Genomic DNA, 13,499 nt, shown 5'->3' with positions numbered 1-13,499 from the left:
ATATATATTATAAAAAGTTTGTTACATTAAACCACCTTACCGTGTATACATGGAGACGAAGTGAAAAGTTGATTACTGTCAGTCGCCTGATGAACAATTACCTGACAACTATTTTAGTAGGTGCTATAAATAAATAAATAAATAAATAAACAAATAAATAAACTGTTATTATTATGCTAGCATTACAAATAACTTTGCGATTTATGTTTTTTTCGATTCTGAAGATTGGCCGTCACCCTAACGGTCGGCGGCGCCGTGGCTTAGTTGGTTAAAGCGCCTGTCTAGTAAACAGGAGATCCTGGGTTCGAATCCCAGCGGTACCTTTTCTGTGCGAGGAGGTCCTGTATATGAAAACATGTAATAAGCCAGCCACATTGACAATAATCCCAAATCAGATAACTACAAGCATTATCTGTCATACAATGTAAAGCAATATTTGCAAATGTGGATATAAAAGCAATAAATGCTGTCTTACTGATTTGCCTCTTGTTTAGGAAGAAAAACATTCGGTCAGAAATTAAATTCTAATATTAGGGAGCTTATCCATTATTTTAAACAGTTTAGAAATTAGGAAGTTATTTCAAGAAATATATGATGTAATGTGCATTAAACTGCTGTTAAAACTAATGCTATTCAACACTACATCCTTAAATTAAACACTACCTTCACGGAATGTTAAATTTTCAACAAAACTGTTTCAGATAGCTGTTCAAGAGTGGTTTAACAACCAACACAAAATTCCAAACACCACAACAATTTCACATTATTTATAGCCCTGAGATGCTATTCCTCATACTAACCAAGAGTAAATGAGCTTGTGTATGCCATGAAAGGCTAAAGATGAGCCCAAGTAAAATATATCAAACTCTGTATGAAAAGTCCAATTAATCTGGATGTAATAGCACAGGTAGGGAGTGAACTGTACCCAATATTACAAAAAATAAACAGCTAAGTCAAAAAATAATACAGAAGCAGAATCCTGGCCTTGCTATAAACTTTTTGGATGGATACAGTACATAGATACAATGAAGAAGTAGCATAGCTGAGAAGGAATATCTGATATTCATTGCTAAACTACCACATCAAATGTTAGTGCTTTATTTCTGCCTTGTTTTCTTGTAGTAGTAATACAAGCTTTCAAGTCATTAGCCTATTGGATTTTTTGGTATTTTGTGCAAAGCAGGGCCCTAGCTGGACTCGCAACAGGCAATGGGGGTATTGTAATGTATTTTATAATTTTTTTAATAATATGTATAATATTGTATAAAATTAAGTAGTGACTATAGGTGTGTGTGTGTGTGTGTGTATGTGTGTGTGTGTGTGTGTGTGTGTGTGTGTGTGTGTCAGAAATACTTGTTACAAAATCTACATTGTATATCATTTTTAATTAATTAGAGTTATAGATGTAAATTTTCTCTACTTCCTTAAAAATTTTCAGTACTTGCACTTACTGTAGGTTAACTGAACAATTTTAAGTCATCTTATGAGCTTGAAATTGTAAAACTAGCTGAGTTCAGTTAGCTGAACTTCAGAAAAACAGCTAATTTACCTTAAAATATTAGGTTCAATAAACTGTTTAGTGACATGAACAACTGTGTAAGTAAATTTGCATCCCTTTCACATTTCTTGAGCTTAAAAACTTGTTTTTCATTTAACATGGCTAACTCAAAGTTGCAGCTGTTGAAGCTTTTTTTTTTAAACTAACTAACTTTTTTATCAAGCCTTTCTTTTTAAAAGGAAAACAATCTCTAATATATCTCTAATAATCTCTTGAGAATGCATCAGTCTTATGCATAAGTAACAAGTTTGTATTGCTCAAAGTGACTTGTGAGGATAGATCAGATTAGATTAGATAGAGCTTCTTCCCCTTGAGGCATTTCACATTTAATTTAATACACAAAGCTTAGCATGCTGCTAGCACTTAAGCATACTTCCTGTGTGCAAATTGCATTGATTTTCAAAAAAATCTATATTTTAAAAGAGAATCTGCATTGTTTTGAGGGGGGCGTCTGTCCTTATAATACTTTATGCGTTTTACTGTGTAAGTACACCCAGAAGAAGAGTGGACCAATAAACACATCACAGTTAAACACTGCTAATGTATAAATGTATATATTGATGTTGATTCTTGTTCAGTGGGGCTGGTCTGCACGCGACTCCCGCTTCAGACGACAGAGGGAGCGCGTGTCATCCAGAGGCAGAGGTGAGGCGGAGAGGGAGAGATCCGGCTGCTGCCGCCGCGCTGCCCGCTCCTGCTGAGGGAAGAGGAGGAAACATGAGCTCCAGGAAAGGTGCGTATCCCTCACCCTCCAGCCTGGCTACGCTACCCCACTTGTGGTTGTATTTAATGTGAAAGGTGGCAGAAGTCACGGGTGCACGTAGCCTAAACAGGGCACGCTAAACGACGCTACATGACCCGTGGCAGCCAGAGCCTGACGGTGATGTGTTTGTTCTCTCTCTCCCCGTCCCTCCTACACCCTTCCCCGGACTCGGACGTCGTTCGCTGCCCGTCAATGAACGCCGGCAGTGATGGCCATCCAGGCCAGAAAGAGGAGGCCGAAGGGGAAGAAGGATAAAGCCGGTCACCATCGCAGGTAAGCGGAGCGGCTTGGTGGGTGTGAGGAGAGATTGGACGTGAAGTGTTTGTTTGCCGGGGGTTGGTTTGTTGACAGCGGGTCTCTCTCTCTGTGTGGCGCCGGCGCTGCTGCCGGTGCGTCGGCGGTGTAGACTGCGTGCACATATGGCAGAAGGCGTGTATTTTCATCAGACGACAGGCTCCTGTGGAGTGTGGGAAGTTGCCATTTACGTTGGAGAGCTCAGGCTGGGTATGTGGTCCCTAGCGGTCCCCACCTGACTCCCTGTCTCCAGCAACATTTACAGCCGCAGTAGCTTTCCCTTCTCCAGCTTTGTCCCTTATTTTGCCCCTCTAGGCTTCCATTAGTGATAGATTTGGGCTGGGGGTTTCATGGAGAGGTTTGACAGATGTGGCAGCTCATTTCCGTGGTCCTTGTGCAGTAGTGATGGCAGCACCAGACGGCTGAGGAGTAAAACGCCTCCTTGCATCGCCTCGTAGGCTGTTTGGGAATCTCTCACATGGTGTTATGTAACTTTTCTTGGACGTGTCAGGGTATTGTTTCCTGGTTTGTGCCCGTGGTTCTGTTCGGCTGTTTTACAGGGTAGATGCACGGGTATTTCAGCGTGATTTCCCCGGTGTGAGTGGCTGCAGAGGGCTGGCGTGTGCGCAGCGCAGTGGCTCTGTAAAGTGCATGCGAATTGGAGTGGAGAGAGTGGGGGGCTTTCTTCATGGCATGATGCTATTGGAGCGACGTCACGGGCAGCCGAAGAAGGCATCAGTTAGGTGATGCCAGCGGTGTGGCCACCTCTGGACTGCTGGGTGCAGCTGCTGAAATGTGCTGGATCTCCCAAACACCACCACACTTAAATACAGCAACCAGATGTGTGCATAAAATGTATGTCCATAAACCAAATGTTCTGAAAACATGAAAAAATCATGCCAACATTAAAATAAGTGCTGTATGTGCACCTATTTCAGTTATTTTCCAGGAGCAGCTAACTTGTAAATAAGAAATGACCAGGATAGTGGATATATGTTTTGCCCCCTCTGTACTGAGGAAGGGCCTATATACAGTAGGATTTACCAGTATGGTGGATCAAGCACACAAAACAACCCTTGATTTGAATCTTAACGGTTGTGAAGGTTATTTACCAGAGTAATACATTTCCTCCCCAAAAGCTCCAGAGCACAGTGAAAGAAGCCCATTTCCCTATAACCCATGAGTTTGTCATATGTAGCTGTTGTTTTTTTTTTTTGGTCAGATAAATGTGTTTTCTTACTGAGTAAAACAAGGAAATGTCTCATATTCTGACATTTGAGATACCAGAACAATGAAATGTTATCATTTTTGCCTGATAAACGACATAAACAAAGAATCAGTGATCAAAATGCTTACATTTTTTGAATGACTGATCAATTAATTCATGTTTTTTCAACTTCACAAGGAAGGTTACAGTTTTTTTTAATTGAATGTCTTCGAAAAAAAATAGACTCAAATTTTGACATGAATTTCTGAATGGACTGAATTTAAATTGTGTACTGTCAGGAAGACGGATGACCAGTTACCCCAGTTCATTGATTTACATGGGTTAAGAATCAAAGTCAATGGAGAACTTACAATTTGTAATGCACCTTTTGTCCATGGTGCAACCTGTGCCAATCAATACTACCTTTTCAGATGTATGATTTGAAATTTTGCGCGATTATATTTATTGCCCAACCCAACTTTATTTTTAAGGTCTCTAATCTCCCTGACAATTGACGTCAAAACAATCTATTAATAGTATATTCATGTTTTTTTAATCACATACACACGACATAACATTACTGCTTGGTAAGAGCTCAGTGACATGCAGCAAATCAAGTTTGTCATGCATATCTGTTCAAGAATTGTGATAGCGCATGACATTCATCAAAAAATACTCAAAACAAACTCAACTACCTCAAAAATATTTCTGGCATTTTTGTGCTGCTGTTACCTGCTAATATAAGCTAATACTAACTGATTTACTGGTGGGGTCAATTTATTATTCAGAACCTGGTCATAAAAGCCCGAAAAACATGTATTTCACATAATAATAATTCAAAATATTGTTATTAATAATAAATCCTGTTCATATCCAAGAAATACTGATAACAATAGATATGTGAAATTGGCTTAAGTGAAATTGTCAACATTGATGCAGTTTATTGTTCATAGTTCAACAGAAGAATTGTTGCTTTCAGTCGGAATAAATTCATATTTACAAGCTAAATATAAAGTGAAGAGGTTTGACAACATACACTTCACATTGATGAGGGTGTAGAGCAGCACATGACAGTTGCCACGGCCTGGAGTCACTTGCAAAGGGTGAGGCATTCAGCCTGTGGAACCACATTGCTGCATGGAAATTGACTGTTTTGGTGAAATGACACATGAAGGACCCAGTCAGTGATGTATTCATATATACTAAACGTATTGTGTAGTTAATTCCCAGAAGATCTATACTGCAGCAGATTTGTCTTTGTCTCACTGACTCTGTCTTGATCTTGAGCTTGTTTTCCCACATAGTGACAAATAAATAGGTCAGAGATTCCATCCATTCATCCATCCAACCATTTAGCCACCATCATGACAAACAGACAACACCCACTCACACAAAAACTCTAAGGCATACTCATAGTCTCTCTCCATCTCTTGTTGATAGTTGACTTTCTTTACACATGCTTTTAAATAGAGAGTTCATTTCACATTATTATCTGCTTTGATCCAGCGGAGCAATGCCTGGCCTCCTCCAAAGAGCTTCACACTGCTGAGGTGGGCTTTGTGTTCAGAAATCCCAACAAACAGACTTACATGGACATTATCACACACACCACCATCATCCATCATTCCACCACAAGCAGACCTTCGAATCTATTATGTACCCGGGTGAATGTTGGTATTTAGATTATGCATGGTCACTTGACTTTGATGTTTTCTCATTTAAACGGATACCACTTCCTATGTTTGAACTAATTCATTCAGAAACCCACAAGAAAACAGCCTGGTTTGCTTTCGCATAAAAAGGCCCCAGCTGTAAGAAGTGCCTGTCTGTCCTCGCCCCCAGATCTTACGTGACCTCGCTCTGTCTGGTCAACACATGCTGACAAACACAGAGGGGCAGAGATTTAAATGGAGCTTAGAAGAACAGATCATGGTGCCTTGCTGAGGACTGTATTAGGCACACATGGGACAATTTGTTGTGCATGACGTTGGTGACTGTGTCCATGTAGTGTATGTCCAGTGTCAGCGTTGTATAGCATAACCAACTGTCATAATTAAGAATTTAAAGGCCCTGCATACCCTTATAGGTGGTATTTTTTTACCTTCACTAAGGTAGCATTTAGCCAAAGATTATCTGAGGTCACCAAAGTCTGCACAAACAAGATGACTAAAGACAAAGTGGCAAATGTACCAAATAGAAAATGGGTTTTTAAATTGTTTACAAAACTATTTGTTGGGCATTTTAACTGCGTTGCATTTATTAGAAAAACTTTAATTATTCAAATTTAAAAAAAAAAAAAGTGCTCATGCAGATTTTTGTTGCCTTCAGTACTGTCTCCAACTCACTAGTTGCACAGAAGAACATGGTTTGTTGGCTGAGGCATCTGCATAGCGCCATAGTGCTTTGAGTGCTGCAATTTGAATATTTCACTTCACCATATTGTGATTTCAATGTTTTGATCAATAGCTGAGCCCTTATTTATATAATAATCTCTATAGTCATGGTGCCTAGAGGATGGATTCTGCTGACTTTGGTGGCCCCTGACATTTTTCATTTTAACTGAACTATCTTGACAACCATTTGATGGCGTGTTCTCACATTTGATTTCCAAGGTTTCTACAGGAGAAGTGACACAATCAGTGCTAATCATTGTTGTCTTGATGACATTTATGTTGCAGTCAAACATATTGAAGATGTATATCTGCAAAACTAATGACATCCCGATCCACTTGAGCTTATTCTTTCTTTGCAGTTTACCAAATGTTAGTTTGCTAGCAGGTTAATCTAAGATGGTGAAGCATTTAAGTGACAGCAGTAAATAACATGTTGGTTCAGCCGTTGGGAGCGTAGTAGCATGTGATTTCAGCATTAAGCTTAAAGCACAAATGTATTTAAGTACAACCTCACAGAGCTAGTCTTTTTTCTAACTGACAATAGAGAATAGCAAAATGAATAGGTCATGTTATGTTTAATATTTGCATTACATTCTGAAACCAACGTGCCATTATTACCTTACCTAGAGGCGTCATTTGTTGGCAACCGCATTCTCAGTGTTGTCTTGACATTTAACATCATCAGCACAACAAATGGATCAGTCACATGTTTGAGCGCAGCTACCTGAAATGCTGAGCAGAGCATATTTGCTCAAACCAGTGTATTGGCCTTGCAGCTACAAGTCTGGTCTTCAAAGCCTTTTCCCAGCTTTTATCCTTTCTGTTCAATGTGCTGACTACACATCATGTACGAGGCTGGGCCAATGCGAGCACAGCTGTGCTTTGGTATTATTTATTGGATTTATCCACTAACATAACACAGTATTGACTCTGTGTGTGTCTGTGTGCATGTAGATAAAGATGTGCAACATCTGTGGGTGGATTAGTAGGAGATACTTCCATGCTCGTTGTGGCCTAGAAGAAGTTCACATCAAGTTCACTTTACTTTTCATCATCTAACTTTTGCTTCTGTTGTGCTTTGAAGTTCACACAGGTTACTGCCTGTATAGAGCATTTTATTTCATCACTAGATTTGCCTTGCTTTTGGTGTGTCTCACTAAATTTGGCTATTAGTACTTTGAGTGTGAATGAGTCAGAGAGAGAGAGAATGTGTGTGTGTGCGTGCGTGCGTGCGTGCGTGCGTGCGTGCGTGCGTGCGTGCGTGCGTGCGTGCGTGCGTGCGTGCGTGTGTGCATATGTGTGTGCTCCATACTGGAGTTGATACTGGAGCTCAGGTGTTAAAAGCTTGTTGGTATTGACTATTCAGTAAACTCGCTCTTACTTACTCAGGGCCAAACAGGAGAACAAAAGCATGGAAGTGGCTGTGCATGGTTCAACAGGCTGCGGAATTCATAATTTAGATTTTAAAAATTCCTGAGGCATCTCTTATACTCTTTATATCAGTCAACAGCTGCATACTGTACATTCTTATAGGACTCCAACCACTGATTATTCTCATTATCGATCAATCTACTGATGTTTTTCCTCAAGTCCCTGATTTATTGTCTTGGCTGTAGAAAGGGAGAAGATAGTGATTAGTTTTAAAGCGATTCACAATTTCCTGAAATGACTTATTTCCAGTCTACACTCCAATCTAACATTACTGAGTTTACTGCCAAATGATTCAAAAACAGCAAACCTTTTCAAGTAAGTGCCTGAAGCTATGTAATGTTCGGCATGTTGGATGATTTCTTGTCACAATAGCTTAGAATTAATTTATTGTCAATTAGTTGATGAAATAATCAGCTGAATGTTTTAAATCTTTCTTACTTCTGTCTCTACCTTCCTCTCTGTGCTCATTGATTCCATTATCCACGTAAAAGGTTTTGATCTCTTTGTCATATGCTTACAACAAACTTTAGGAAAAAGGGATACAAGCAAAACATGCCGATATCTGCTTCTAGTTTTTTTTTTTTAAATCAAGAAAATCTTGTGTCTTTAAAAGAAATGAACCAATACAAATGTCTGACATTATACTCAAATAATTTTGTTAGTGGAATTATATCTTTCAGTGCATGCTTTGCAGTTTGTGCTCTTATTACTCGTTCTTTAACTAATTGCAGCCAAAGCATGAGAGCTCTCAAACTTGCACTACAAATATTGCTCTTCCCTCTGTCTGGTTTTGCGCACTAATGGGTCAGAGCTTATAACATCACATTTATTTTTCCCACTTAAGTTTGGACTTTCACTTAAATTAAGGAAGCATCGTGCCCTTTGTTGTGCATGTTGCCATAGAACCGCTGGCTGTATGACTCTAATAGACCAGTAGTAATAACACCAGAGCACGTCCGTGTCACTATGATTACAGGCACAACAATGATGCAGTAGTTTGTAGAGGCGGCTGAGTGGAGTTGGCACCTGTGTCTGACTGCAAAATAATGAAGTCTACTGTACTATGGCCTTTTACTGACCTTTGACTTGTTGTTGGTTACCAGTCAGTGCCAATACATCCTCTGGGGTAAGCTGATCACACAGTACAGACATGATTGAAAGGTCAAAGATTGTAAATGTTTCAGCTTTTCATATTAAAACATGACAGGTCCTTGCAAGTTGCAGTGGCTGAGGCTTGGTCTAAATTGCCTCAGAAATTAAATGGATCTGGATTAGCATACCTCAAAATGCTGGGGTTGTGAGTGTGAAACACACATAGAGCAAATCCAGTATAATAGCATTCATTAGTCATAACTTTTCCAGACAGAGCACCAGTGAGTCTAAATGCTAATATTCTTCTTGGGATATATATCTGTCAGCCTGCAGTGCCCGTCGAAGGACTACAGGCCCTTCTGCATGAAATGAGCCAACTCTAACCTGACTTATGATCCCACACATTGCACTGTAAACTGCATTGATTTTTGTCTGCGCTTTACTCAGCCTGGAGTCTTTGACTTAACATCAGAGCAAGTACCCGGCTGGAACCTTATCTAGAATATGAAAAGATTTATTCTTTATTTTTATTTAATTTGAAAAAAAATCATTGAGCAAGATGAATATGGAGTCTGTAAAGACTTTAAGTCACTTTCTTTAGTTAAAGTTATGGTACCACAGGAAGATTACATTTTGCTTTATCAACATGCAGATGTACACTGATCAGTCAAAACACTAAATTCACTGAAAGGTCAAGTGAATGGTATTTATCATCTCATTAAAATGCATTTTTTTGCTGGAAACACTGGGCCTTGAAATTCATGTAGATGTTACTTTGTTATGTACCACATAAACAAAGTTGCAGACCAAGACCATCTTCCAATCGCAGCAGCCTCCCCCAGCAGGATGATGTGCCCCAACACACCTCAAAAACTGTTCAGGAATGACTGGAAGAACACAGCAAAGAGCCCAAAGTGTTGACCTGCCCACCAAGCTCCCTATATTCCAATAGGACTGAGCATCTTTGGGATGTGCCTGAACAAGCCTGATCCTTATAGGTCCTACCCAGTAACCCACAGGGCTGGATAAAGGATCTGCTGCCAAGGTCTTGGTGCCAGACACCACAGGACACCCCTTGAGGTCCTGCATCCATGCCCAATGGGCCAGAGCTGTTTTGTTGGCATAAAGTGTATCTACACCATATTAGTCAGGTGGTTTTAATGTTGTGGCTGATGGGATTATGCACAAATAACCATCACTAACAACACCTCGAAGAGCACTCAGAGAATGCACACCTCTGCCCAGGTCAATAATTTGCGCTTCTACAAGTAGGATATGCAATTTCATCAAAGAAACTACATGAAATCAAATTTTGATAATGGAATTTTGAAATTTGAAACACCCTGCCTTCATCCCACATCAGCCGGGATAGACTCCAGCCCCACTGCGACCCTAATAAGGATTAAGCGGTGTACAGATAATGGATGGATATTTGAAACCTATATCGACAGTGTGTAACAGAACTGAACAACTGTGACTTTGAATACAAATCACAATTTCAAACAATGCAATTAACTAATCACAATTATTGCAATTTGGGATTCACGAGGTATGGCTTTTTAGTAATGAGACCAATACTGTAATTTCGGTAGTAAGGCAAATCAAATTGCAGTATCAACAGAAAATTGCAATTTTCTCTAAATTATTCATCCTATAGTGTGTGAGAAGTGGGCGCTACAGCCCATATTGTATTTAATTAGGCATTTTATTGTTCTTCAGGCACTGTGCTTCAGCCTATTGGATACAGCTGTTTTATGCATGGCAGCCAAAGGTTAGTGGTTCAACAGTGAATGGGCAGCCAACCAGAAGCATCATGTTCAGTTTTTGATAGAAATTCCATTACGGTCAATGCCTGTCTGAAATCTTCATCCCACAGACATCAGCAGACTTTCTACAAACAAATGATTTTCTGCTTTTCGTCTAGACTTTGATGTGTTAGACAACCTTGTAACTTTCAGAAGTCTTTGAACAATTTTTGCTTTTAATTGACAAATTGTTTCCCATCTTTATGCTGAGCTAAGCTGAACAACTGCTGGAGTCAGCTTTGCATATTATGCATGACATGACAGTGGTATTGATTGTCTCATGCAACTCTTAGCAAGAAAGTGAGTAAAGTGTTTTTGAAAATTTTTAAATATTGCGACCTTTGAATTTGATGTCTAAATATTTAGAATTGATATTTTTATGAGATCAGATGGTTGTGGTGATAAATTATCTTTATTTATCTCAAGGTGATAAAGTCAAAGGTCTGGACCGGCTTCCTTGGCAATGAATGACTCTCAGGGGAGGGCGGGAGACCATTTGTCTTTGGGTGAACCTCAGTGACCCTGTGTCGAAGAGTTGGCCAGATGTCCCAGTTTCGGGAGCCATTGTGGGTTGATGACTAGTATGTAATGCATTGTAAAGATGTGTGGAAGAGCTCAGTGATTCGATCGTTGGCAAGCAGATTTGTACGGCTCAGCCAATAACGCTCCCTTCATCAATACTGCAGCCTGCCTGGATGGAGCTGATGGCAGGCGCTGAAAGCTGAGCATGTGAGCTGCATGTAGAAAGAAAAGGAGACGAAAAGAGGGGGGGAGAGAAACGGTGAGAAGCATGCTGAAAGCTAGAGAGGTGGAGCAAAAGATAAAGAGGGAGAATAAGAGCGAGGGAGGAGGATTGAGAGGGTGAAAAGGAGGGCCTGCTGTGTGTGAGCTTGTGTCTGGCCAACCGATAGCAACAGGAAAGCCCAGGATGGAGAGAGTGAGTAAGGAAAGTGGAGAGAGGGAATTAGAGGATGCCACAGGGCAGCTGCAGGCAGGAAATGAGGGTTTGCAAAAACTGCTGTGTTGGACACATAGGGGAAAGCACATAGGTCACTGCATGGCAAGCAGCTGAATGTCGAGGCAGAATGGAAAGTGTAAAATGCCCATTTATGTACTAATATTCCCAATGGATACTGCTGCTGTAAAGTCCCATGTGTTGTTTATGTGACGTCGTTTATCCAGAGTCGTCGCCACAGACATTTGAAATGTGTCACTACAAGTCCAACCTGAAGGACAGCCATTTATACAGTTTCCCTTAAGCAGCTCAGCACAGGTAGGGAAAGAGTCACATTTGTGTTTTCTGTGTTCATTGTCAAGACAGTGAAGGAGCCGTCCACACCCACTGCCTGTAATGTCAGGATTGTGAGGCGAAATTAACTTTGTGTCAGCCTGCAGCGCTAAATTTTACAGTGACAGTTGAGCAGAATTATTCACCCTCTGTCCATCAAGGCTCACGTGGCTGGTAAACATACAGAAACTTGGAAGAAGTACAGATTTCAATAAACCCCGCCTGTGTGTACATTTCATTAAATGTGCATTAGATATTTTTGGGCCACTTAAGAGCAGCACAAGCTGTAAACAAAATATTGCCACATAATGTCACATTTGATAAGGATTCAAATTGTTGTTTAATTTTTGTGTGTATTTGAGTTTTTTTTTGTCAGTATCCCAAAGTCTTATACAAATATGAATAGAGCTGTAATGTATGGACTTGGACTTGGACTCATACTGTGAAAGAGATTGGCAATGCACCTCTTAGATCATTCATTGTTACATACTGAAAATGTAATATGATATTGGCTGTTTCCTCTGTGGTGTCTGAGTTGGAATGATTTTCTACCTGATGGCTACAGTGCCAGTATTATTGCTGGCTGACAGGCTAATTAAATATAGAAGCAGGCCACTCCAGTAGGCATTACAGTAGCATCTCCTGAAGAGAAGCTGCCTATTTAAATTCACCTTTCAACAGCTATTAGTTAGTGAGCTTTGCTGGGTTTGTTGCCTCTGAACTTAACACTTAATACGGGTAGAGTTGAGTGGTTGTTTTTTTTTTTTTAAGCTGCGACAGAAGGGTAACACTTGTTAAGCCTTGCCAGTACTATAATCTGTTGTATGAACCGCTTCTTATCCAGTTGCTTGCTTCAGGGGCACATAGTGTGAATTTTCCTGTTGGATTTTGCCTCCCTTTAGAAACTAAGCGTTTGTTTGACATGGGGAAAGTCTATTGAGAATTTTCATCCTGCTTTCTTGGAATATTGGCCAGGAAAGCACAAGAGCCTGGCAAATCTACTGAGCTGATCAGTCTGAGCGAGAAGAGTGAATTAGAAGGAGGGATTCCCATGTTACGAGTGTGTGTGGTCCAAATAGGATTTGTTCAACATGGAACATGAAGAAAAGATTTGCTTCTCTCACGTAATGCTTGTGAAGTGTAGTCCAGTTCTGCAGTTGCAGGCCAGTGGGTCATCACGGGAAAAGGAAGGGAAGGCATTAATAGGGCATGTAATTCTGAAAGGGCAGGAGCTTATCACAGTCGGGGAGGTTGGACAGGCACAGTCGCCCTCCGCTGCCACCTTCTGGTGAACAGGGAAGAAAGAATTCCCTCTGATGGATGTACTTTTCCATCTTTCAAATTATTTCTGTATTTTCTGCCTTAAAAATGTTTTCTATGAACAAATCTGGCTAGAATTTTAAAATTGGCATTTCTTTGTGAACATTCTCCTTTATTATCAACCTAATTTCTGTTCTTAATGTTTTTGATTGGAGACATAAGATAAGTGAGTTTACAGAAGACAGAAACTTAGGTGGTGCTGGCAGCTTCATTTCCACTCTTTTTAAGCTTAAAGTGCTGCTTTGTCAGTGTCATGCAGCTTTATTGAAGTGTGCAGCCTATACATTTACACTTTACAGTCCCTCAATGTGCAGTTATATTTTAATAATACTTAAATTCTCAGAGCTA

The 13,499-nt window shown here is 40.1% G+C and overlaps 1 protein-coding gene and 1 non-coding gene across 2 annotated transcripts in view; both read left to right on the top strand.

The window, feature by feature from the left end:
- Positions 1 to 249: 249 nt before the first annotated feature.
- Positions 250 to 323, top strand: trnat-agu (transfer RNA threonine (anticodon AGU)). Its single transcript has one exon. It is a non-coding gene; the product is annotated as a tRNA-Thr (tRNA).
- Positions 324 to 2,212: 1,889 nt separating this feature from the next.
- Positions 2,213 to 13,499, top strand: part of srpk2 (SRSF protein kinase 2) — an 80,924-nt gene continuing 69,637 nt past the window's right edge. Inside the window, exons 1-2 of the mRNA XM_035940588.2 lie at positions 2,213 to 2,291; positions 2,528 to 2,594. Coding sequence (XP_035796481.2) covers positions 2,276 to 2,291; positions 2,528 to 2,594 — 83 coding nt within the window. The 5' untranslated portion in view covers positions 2,213 to 2,275. The remainder of the gene's footprint in view (positions 2,292 to 2,527; positions 2,595 to 13,499) is intronic.

Source organism: Amphiprion ocellaris, chromosome 3, assembly GCF_022539595.1.
Source record: "Amphiprion ocellaris isolate individual 3 ecotype Okinawa chromosome 3, ASM2253959v1, whole genome shotgun sequence".
Classification (NCBI taxonomy): Eukaryota; Metazoa; Chordata; class Actinopteri; family Pomacentridae; genus Amphiprion; species Amphiprion ocellaris.
Note: the sequence above shows the minus strand (reverse complement) of the source record. Positions and strands in the feature narration are given on the sequence as shown.